We start from the raw sequence: 10023 nt of genomic DNA, 5'->3' as shown, positions 1-10023 counted from the left end.
GCATTTTTTTTTCATCATAGAACTCCATTCCTGACAAGACCAGGATAGCTAGGTGAACAGATTGTTCTTTTAAATTTCTTTTCATTTTGATATTTCACAATTCCTCAGTGTTCCTGGAACTTTTTCAGAGCTCATATGAAGTATCCAGTATTATATTCTGCCCACAGTGACTACCAGTAGTTCCACATCCTCATTTCTCTGTTTCTACAATGAGAATAATATTTTTTCTTTCTTCCTGGGGATGCTATACTATTATGTTAGGACATAACATCATAGCTGTAAGTGTTTTAAGTTTATGAGAAAAACCAGAAGCAAAAATCCAAGTTACCATTGTCACTTAACTTACTTTCATTGTGGTACAAGAATGGAAAGAATCTTAGGGAAGTTCTATGGCACACGTAGCTTTATTGAAATTGAACAAATATTTTTAATAATCCCTTTTACAGCACATGTAAAATTTAAGTTTTTCATTATATTTTTACAGGCTGTCTTTTATCTGAGTAAGCAAAAATACGTCTTTTTTTTTTTTTTTTTCTTACTTAAAACATGTAGCCAGGATTCAAACCACGTAGCTCTGGTACCAAAAAGGCAACGGGTTATGAAAATCACAGTACAATTTAAAAATTCTTTAAGTTAGTTAAGGATGTTTAAAACAATATTCACTTGATTGACAGTAGAAATCATGGGTCATTTGACATTAAGACTAGTAGTTACACCTACAATGAGAGCAGAAATGGAAAGTTCAAGCTAATATGAGCTACACCATTCAGGACACACCATCTCCATAAATACTGTGGCCGAGAGGTTGCAATGGCTAAGTCACACTTGAGCAGTTAAAGTCACATGTAAATATAGCCAAAGCGAAAAAAATACAGTGTGCTGATAGGGATCTAAAATAAATGGGCACTTATTTTCAAGAGGGTATACTATCAAACCAATTACACAACACACAATTTAAACCCTCAAATTACATTTAGGAAAGAAAAATAATATTAAACTGCACACCTACACGGACAGTAAAGTAGAAATATGTTCTTTGTGGTTGGTGTTTCTTTTTTGTTGTTGTTTTCTCAATAAGTAGAAATAATTTACGACCCACAAAAGGATTTCTCAGGTGAAACACTAATTACAGACATTGTAAAGAACGTAGCTCAGAGTACTTGTTTTAAAAACGAGGCAGCATTTTCCTGAAAAAGTTTGGTCCTTGACTCACTATAGGCTAGTCACTATGGTCAGATGGTAAGCATTTTCTGCGTGTGTGTGTGTGTGTGTGTGTGTGTGTGCGCGCACGCGCACGCATGTGTATGTGGTTTAAGCTAACTTTTCTGTACCAGAATTAGTCAAAACCAAACCAAACCAAAGACAAATAGCGTTTCAAGAACTTGACCTTGCATCTCATGTCTAATTAATACATCATCTGAAAGAACAATGCTAAAGACTATGAAGGGAATTATGCTCACGTGATTCTGCAACACCTTAATTTTGTGCAAACATTTTCCTTCATTGCCCAGATAACTTATCTTTATTCATGTAGGTGCCAGGAAACCTGCCCTCATGATCTTCCCGCCCCCCTCCCCCAGTCTCCTCCTCTGTCAAAGTGATATAAAGACAATTTCACTGTGTATTTACAAGCACAACAGTTAGGCAAGAAAGTCCAGGGTCTGAAGGGCACATCTATTTCTTGTGGACATCTTCATGCCTAATGATCTTGTATGTGATCCAGTAAAAGATGTTGAAAATGAGGAAGGCCAATGGGAAGGCAGCTCGAGATATTGTGTCAATTCTTTTTGCCCGGTCTACAAACTTCTTCTTGATGGCATCTGCATCTTTTGGAGGTTGTGGGAGCGGGTTGGCAGGTGTGGCCTTGACAGCTGTTCCGTCCTTCACTTGGAGGCAGTGACCCATCCCATAACCACTGAAATTAAAACGACTTTCACGAGTAACATCTTCTTCCTGGGAGAATAAAGACAGAGGAAGCACAGATTGGTTGTCAGTCAAATCAGATGGAAGATGCTTAAAATTCTTCAGAAGTAAAAGGATAAATCACAGTTAACTGGTAGTGTGGGAGGCTTTTGGAATGTGGAGTTCTCTTTCAAGTTCAATTCAATTATTCATGGAACAGACACAGTTCATTAACTTTCAGGCTGAGAAATTAAGAGTTAGAATAACGACTTTGTGGTCATTTTAATTAAGAAACAGAAACACTTATATTTAGCACTGACTTTCCCAAAATCTAGTTTATTAATCCATAACTTTGAGTGGACTGGTTTAAAGCCAAGCCTCCAAATCCAAATATTATATCCTACATCTATATAGAGTTCCCTTCATTCATTTACTCACTTTTGCATCATTCAGTCATTCAGAAAATCATTTGCTGAACCCCTGCTATGTACCTGGCATTGAGCTAGGAATTTTTAGTTTTGTGGCCCATTCAAAGCCTAGCTCCTTCCATTAACATTGGCTTTAATGTTCATGTTAGGCCTAAGATTAACCCCCTAAATGTATACCTGTTTTCCCTCCAGATTAAACATTGACTGTGCAGTGGTGAATATTTCTTCCATGGCTAATGGTCTGGTGTCAGTTTTTTTTTAGGCAATCTAGTTTTTTTTTAAGATTTTTATTTATTTCAGAGAGAGAAGGAGCAGGGGAAGGGGCAAAGGGAGAGGGAGAAGCAGACTCCCTACTGAGCAGGGAGCCCAACATAGGGCTTGATCTTAGGATACCGGATCATGACCTGAGCTTAAGGTAGACAGTTAACCGACTAAGGTACCCAGATGCCCTAATTAAGTGTTTTATTTTATTTCCAGTATTGTGAGCATACAGTGTTATATTAGTGTCAAATATGCAATACAGAGATTCAACAATTCTCTACATTACTCAGGGCTCATCATGATAAGTGTACTCTTAATCCCCATCATCTGTTTCACTCATCTCCCCACCCACCTCCCCTCTAGTAATCATCAGTTTGCTCTCTATATTTAAGTCTGTTTCTCAGTTTCTCTCTCTCTCTCTCTCTTTTTCCCCTGTGTTCACTTGTTTTGTTTCTTAAATTCCACATATGGGTAAAATGTGCTATTTGTCTTTCTCTGACTGACTTATTCACTTAGCATTATGCTTTCTAGCTCCGTCCGTGTCATTGCAAATGACAAGATTCACTCTTTTTTATGGCCTAGTAGTATTCCAGTATGTGTGCATGTGTATCTGTATGTATCACATCTTCTTTATCCATTCATCTATCAATGGACACTTGAACTGCTTCCATAACTTGGTTATTGTAAATAATGCTGCAGTAATCTTCAGTGTGCATGTATCCCTTTGAATTAGTGTTTTTTTTATTCTTTGGGTACCTATCTAATAGTGTGATTGCTGGATATTATGGTAGTTCTTTTTTTAGCTTTTTGAGACACCTCCATACTATTTTTTATGTTGATTATTTCTACATGAATTAGATAAAACACTGAAAAACTGCAACGTTCGGGTAAAGTACAAATAGCTTTTGTAGAGCATGGAATCTTGATGTGTGGTTGGGTCAAAATGGTGGAGTTGAAATGGTGGGATTGAAATGACCTGATTAGTAAAAATTTAGTTCTAGGGGTGCCTGGGTGGCTCAGTCAATTAAGTGACCAATTCTTGCTTTCAACTCAGGTCATGCATGATCTCACGGGTCATGAGATGGAGCCCTGTGTTTGGCCCACACTCAGTGTGGAGTCTGCTTGAGATTCTCTGTTTCTGTTCCTCCCCACACTCGCTTGTGTTCTCACTCTTTGTCTGTCTGTCTGTCTGTCTGTCTCTCTCTCTCAAATAAATAAATAATAAAAATAAAAATTTTGTTCTAAATAGCCACTGATTGAATCGTCTCTTAAAATGAGTTCAAGGCCTTCCACAATTCTGTTCAACCCTGTGAGTCATCAAAGGCACTGCACTCTTTATTTTGCCGGATAATACCAATGCTTATATTTCCCAAAACACAAGAAAACTTGGTATGAATTTTATTTCATCAGTGTTTATTGCATATCAGTTGTGCCTTCAGCCATGTGTAAAAGATATATGGAGTGAAGTACTTTAACATAGTCTGAATGAGAGCCCAACTGTAATCCAAATGGTACAGCAAGGACAAATTTATGTCAGGAAAATCAGGCCAAAGATCTTATAATAAAGTAACTGTAAAGCTCCTCCTTTATAAAATCATTTCCCAAGTACTTTAATTTATATGGGATTGTTCTATACGAGTTGGTTTAAGACACTCTATCTCATTTCTTAACAAAATGTAATAAAGGATTTTTCATGTGACAATGAAAACAAAGTGTTGAGTCTATGGCAGACATTTTGCTAGGTACTCAGAAGCAGTTGATGAAGTTGGACAAGCACCCTACTTGCAAGGAGCTTTAAGAACCTGGTGGAAGTGTTCAACCTAAAGATACTCTCATATAAGGAAGCTGGCTAGGAAAACCCAGCCTGACACTAGAGTACTTTCATGTGCCCAAAGCTCAATAATGAAGACTTTAATTGTACTTAGCTTCAAATATTGAATCTTTTTTCTTTGCCTTAAAATGTGATTGATACATTTTATAGATGCAAAAACTTTAAATAAGTATTTTAAAATGTGGAGTAAACAGATATATTAATCATTACAGTGTTATCAGAAGACTTCTTCAGTACTCAGCAAGAAAGGAAAAACACAGGTCATTAGGGGGAGAAGACTTGGGAGCCCCATGGGTTATACGCTATCTTGGACTTTCTAGTACTAACTGGTAATTAGATCTCAACTACTGAGTGAGAGAAGTAGAAACAGTGCCAGTTGGTTTTGTAGACAGAGGTACAGAGTAGGAATTTGGATATTTGGGTTACAGGTCACACTCCAAGGGTTTTAAGCTGTGTTGATCTTAAGCAAGCTATTTATTCTTTAAAGACCTCAGGGGGTTGCCTGGGTGGCTCAGTTAGTTAAGCATCTGATTCTTGATCTCAGCTCAGGACTCAGTTTCAGGGTTGTGAATTCAAGCCCTGGGTTGGGCTCCACAATGGGCATGGAGCCTACTTAAAAAGAATAAAGAATTAATTAAAAGCAGGCCTCGGGGACCTCATACCAAAAATGTCAAGGCTGGACTAGATCTGTGGGTCTCAGCTTTGACTGCTGGGGATGTTTTACAAGTATATGCATGCCCACCTCCCCTCCTAACCCCATCCAGACCAAGTGAATTAAAGTTTCTAGGGAGATTTAAAATCCAGTAACTCTAGTGCAGAAGGTTAGAAACCAGTGACCTAGATGAGCTTTAAGGGCCAGCTCTAAAATGCTGGACCTATTCTATGTTATTAAGTCTAAAATTACTTTTCGAATGGGAACTATTCCTCAAAGTGCATTTCCCCTTATCTGACTAAATTTACTGTGCTTTTTTTCCTTTCCGTATCTGTAGAATCTTATAAATTGCTGTTCTCACCTCTATAAACATTTAGAAAGTCATGATTAAGCATATAGATCACTGCCTGAGTGAGATAAGATTCTTTTTAAATCCCTGGATCCCTGAAGAAATAGAAAAGGTAGGTTAGCTAGTAACCTGCTTTAGCACGCAGAACAAAAGGAAACCTAAATACCCACATCCATGTTTCTTTTCAGACCGACTCATTCATTTACTTCCTGTAGTCTTTCCTCACATACTGTGAATGGACAGCCAAAAAGATGAACTCATTCAATTAAGTACCAGAGCTGGAGTAGAAGGATGCCAGGTTAGGTTATCATTAAGTGGTACATTGCCTGGCAAACTGTGACTGCTTAATAAACGTTTGTTGAGTAATGAACAAAAGGGAATTTTAAGAAGGTTTTTTCCTATTCTTGAAAACACTTTCCTCATTCATTCAACGGTACTTCAAATTATGCTTCTGAGCATAGTTACAGCTAATTAAATCCATTCTTTAAAATTCTCCACACAAAAATAAATTTGTCGTAGGTAGAAATTATCCATTTAATTTTTCACATGCAGGAGATATGAATGCTAGTTTAAGGGTCTTCTTATTTACCGTTATGACTCATTCAATGCATTTTAAATATAGAACCTTAAATTATCCACATCAAAGGGTATGGTTTCGATTCAGAAAACATAATTGCAACCAATTTGAATTTTTGTGTTATAATGAATGACTAATTGCCTTTATAGCAGGTTCAGAATAAAATGTTATGGTAATATGGCAAGATTCCTATATGAGGGTAAAATGGAGATGAGCTTGAGTCATGGGTAAGCTAAGTTAAAAGAAAGAACAATCTGTAAGCACAGCTTAGTTGAACATATTAACAGGGAGAATCAGATCTTCCCAGTAAGGAAAGAATTTCAGGCATATATTCTCCACTTCTAATTAGCCAGGAAACCAATTAGATAAGTATTGCTGCTGACCCACTATCTTCAGTAACTTTGAACAGTAAATACTTCTAGCTCCCTCTTTTTTGTTATTCACTGATTAAATTTTCACAGAAAGTGAATCATCAAAACCTTCAGTACGTTCAATTTCTATATCCCACTTTGAGAAAATCTCCGTAAATCCCATCCTGCCATCTGAAGCACTGTCATGGCGCTATGTAATTCATTTGAGATTTGTCATTTTATTTAATTCATGCCTCAGTTTTACTTATTGTAAAATTTACTCATTGCACTGTAGTGAATTTTTTGTCATAAGCAAATGATTTCAATATAATTAAAGAACATGGTATTTATAAAATGAAAGATTTTAGGGGAGCCCATAGTTACAATTTTTGTTTTATGCCCTGGAAAGGAGGAAAGAAAATGGTTTCTAAAAACTGGTGTAGGGAAAACCTCTTTCCATCACATTTCTCAACCAGATTCTTTGATTGGGTTGAGTCTCTCTTCTGTTGGAATAGGAAGTTCCTCCATTGGAACTCCAGGTTGCAGTGAGCCTCAATCAGTGCAAGAACATAATGGAGTCTCTGGCCCTCCTTAGAAAACAGTGTGAGCCCATGGTGAGGCACCTGAGTGGCTCAGTCGGTTAAGCAATGGACTCTTGATTTCAGCTCAGGTCATGATCTTAGGGTTGTGAGATTGAGCCTCACATCAGGCTCCATACTCCCTCCCTTTGCCCCCCATCACTATTCTCCCACCTCTTAAAAAAGAAAAACACTACTGTGAGCCCAAACACAGCAGGTCCCCCTGCCCCATCACTGAAAAAAAGACCCCTGATCAAATGAAGGCTGGATAATGTTTAATTGTAAGGCCTGCTGATTTCTAACGCCTGGAATTGGGCAGGAAAGATGGTCTTAAGAAATTCTTAATTCTTGTGGCCTAAGTTTCCTCCTTTGAGTCACAGGGACTTGGGGATCGATATGAATAATAAGTAAGAATAGTTAATTGATTATAACTATGCACTAAGCCCTTAAAACTACAGTAAGTCCTTTCACCAAACTGACCATGGAAACCACATGCTTTCAGGGAAAATTGAGACTGAGAGAAGTTATGTGGCTTTCCAAAGTTATATTGCTAATAATTGTTGAAGCTGAGATTCAAATTCAGGTCTGTCTGATCCCAAAACTGTCTGATTCCAAAGACTCTGAAAGTCTGTGATTATTATAAATTTGTCCCTACCAAATCCCAAATAGCTTTGTTGAAGATTATGAATGAAGAATCTGACTGAACTTTGTAGAACAACAAATTTGAAGTAAAGTAAACCAAATATAACCCTTTGTTCTTTAATGATATCTGGTAAAATGAATTAAAAGCCTCAGTGTCATTCTGGGTAGACAGTAAATACCACCCCCCCCAAAAAGCTTATCTTTGCAGCAGCTCTTTTTCAATGCAGTATATCATTCATGTTACTTTCTGCACAAGGAACTTCCGGTATTCATTTCTTGAGCACTTGCTCATCATATATTTGTATTTCCAACAAAGATTCATTGAGGACCTGTTATATGCCAGGTGTATGGTAGGTAGGCATACAGCAGTAAACAAGAAGACAAAATTTCTACTTTTTTGGAGTTTACAGTCTCTTGGGGAAAACCCACAGTACCAAGTAAAGAAACTATGCATGCAAACACACAAACACTTCTCCATACACACACATTTATACATATGGGTATTCACACGCACAATACTCCTACCCACTTACACACAAATAAAGATGGGTGCTTTGGAGGACAACAGTCGAGGCAAGCAACTTAAGAGAGATGCATGGTGGAGAAAGTACTCTGGTTAGAGTCTAATCTCAGATTGAGTACTCTGACAGAAAATGCTGAAGGAGATGCCAGCCACTGGGCCATTTGTGAGGGATCCAGTGGTAAGCAAAAGAGATCAATTTCTGGCCTTCAAAGAATTCCCAGTCCTGAGATGGGGACAAATGTAAATTAAACTAATCACAGAAGTACATAATTGCTAACTCTGACAAGGGCTCTGGAGGGGAGTTATAGGATGATATGTGAGTTTATTAATGGGAGGCCTGGTCTCATCTGGCACTTGGGAGAAGCTTTTCCCTGAGGAAGTGCGATTTTGTGACAGACTTGGAAAAGCAAAGGCATTAAAGAGGTGTAGGCAGAGTGGGGAGATGTCTGGGACGGGAGGGTCTGCTGCCACAGAGAGATGGTGGGGTGGCTCCCGGAGTGCGGGAGCAAAGTGGGGTGACACAAGGTTGCACAAGTGAGCGGGGCTGGGTCGTATAGGGCCTTGCAAACTATGCCACCTGCTTAGAGCTTTATTTTCAGAACCATGGGAAGCAAAAGATGAATAAGACCTTTCGTTTTTCTGGGGTGGGGGGGGCATAGAGAATAATACAAGACACACCCTGAGATATGTACAAAGGTGGACTGGTGGTCAGATGTGCCTAGAATTTCCAGAATTGGTGAGGGTCTCCACAGTAAGATAGCTGAGAAACCCCAGGCTATGTGCAAATCATCTATGATAGCGCCCACCTGGAAAAGACTCTTTCACTACCTGTTGGCTTTTAGACTACATTCTCGACTTTCCTTTTTATTATTATTTTAAAATTTTTCTTCCCAGTTATATTAAAAATTGGGTAGTCAGGAACTCTGGATTTTGGTAGCTTATTTGTCTTATTGTCTTCATTCACTGGAGGGTGAGCTCCTGAGAGTGTGCTAAAGTCATCTCTGGAGCCCTGTTCCCTGGGACAGTGCTGGTCCTGTGCTGGCTGTGATCCTCTTGATTCGGAATAAAAGCTTAGAAAGGATATGCCCCCTGGGGCAGAGAAGGGGATAGTGATTGCCTCTTAGTTGATCTCCCTCTCTTTGCCAATTGCAGTTCTTTCTGCAGCCTCTACGAATTTCCATTGCTATCCCTCTCACTACAGACATGAGAGCCTGGATACTGCAGAGGAGCAGAGGAAAACACTAACACCGAATCTGAAGACTTTGGTTGAATTCACATCTTTACTATCTCCTAAATGTGTAGGTTTAGGAGAGTCCCTCGGATTTTTTGCTCTCCCATTTCCTCCTTTTTAAAAGGAGGAAATTAGTCATTTGGCCATCTTTTGAGTTTGAGTATAGGACTATAATGCTGGCTATTACGTTGCCTTAAGACTAATCTCTAGCTGGTTGATAGGTTTAAGAGTTTTCTTCCCAACCAGAGAGTATGTAAATAAGGGTTTTAATATCTTCTTCCTACCCCTGCCCTGATAGTTTCTGCTAGGTTTGGCTTCGTGGGCATGCATAGGTGCAGTCACACCTCGGCCCAGTGCTTAGAACGGCTCATACTTGGTTCCATGCTTTGCTAGAGGCATCTTAATATTCATATTTTTGAACAAGGGCCCCACATTTTCATTTTGCACCAGGTCCCGCGAATTTTGAAGCAGCCCTGCTTTCTGCTGTTGTGAGATTGAGGGAATGCCATTGGCCCACTGCCTCTATTCCCACGCTTCGTAGCTTTCGACAGTTTCATCTCCTTAATGACCACTCCCAAGCTCCTTTGTGTGGCATTCAAGGTCCCCTATGTCCTGCCTTATACCTACTTCTCTCATGGGGGTTCCGTGATCTGTGATTTTAGTCAGCTGCTTCCCTTTGCATTGAAAGCCCCTCCCCTC

General features: G+C 39.0%; 1 protein-coding gene across 2 annotated transcripts in view; it reads right to left on the bottom strand.

Moving 5' to 3' along the window:
* Positions 1 to 397: 397 nt before the first annotated feature.
* GLRA2 (glycine receptor alpha 2) overlaps positions 398 to 10023 on the bottom strand; it is a 180349-nt gene continuing 170723 nt past the window's right edge. For both annotated transcript variants that reach the window (XM_059158385.1, XM_059158386.1), the window contains exon 9: positions 398 to 1953. In XM_059158385.1, coding sequence (XP_059014368.1) covers positions 1675 to 1953 — 279 coding nt within the window. In that variant the 3' untranslated portion in view covers positions 398 to 1674. The remainder of the gene's footprint in view (positions 1954 to 10023) is intronic.

The sequence above is a fragment of the Mustela lutreola genome, chromosome X, assembly GCF_030435805.1.
Source record: "Mustela lutreola isolate mMusLut2 chromosome X, mMusLut2.pri, whole genome shotgun sequence".
In the NCBI taxonomy this organism is placed as follows: Eukaryota; Metazoa; Chordata; class Mammalia; order Carnivora; family Mustelidae; genus Mustela; species Mustela lutreola.
Note: the sequence above shows the minus strand (reverse complement) of the source record. Positions and strands in the feature narration are given on the sequence as shown.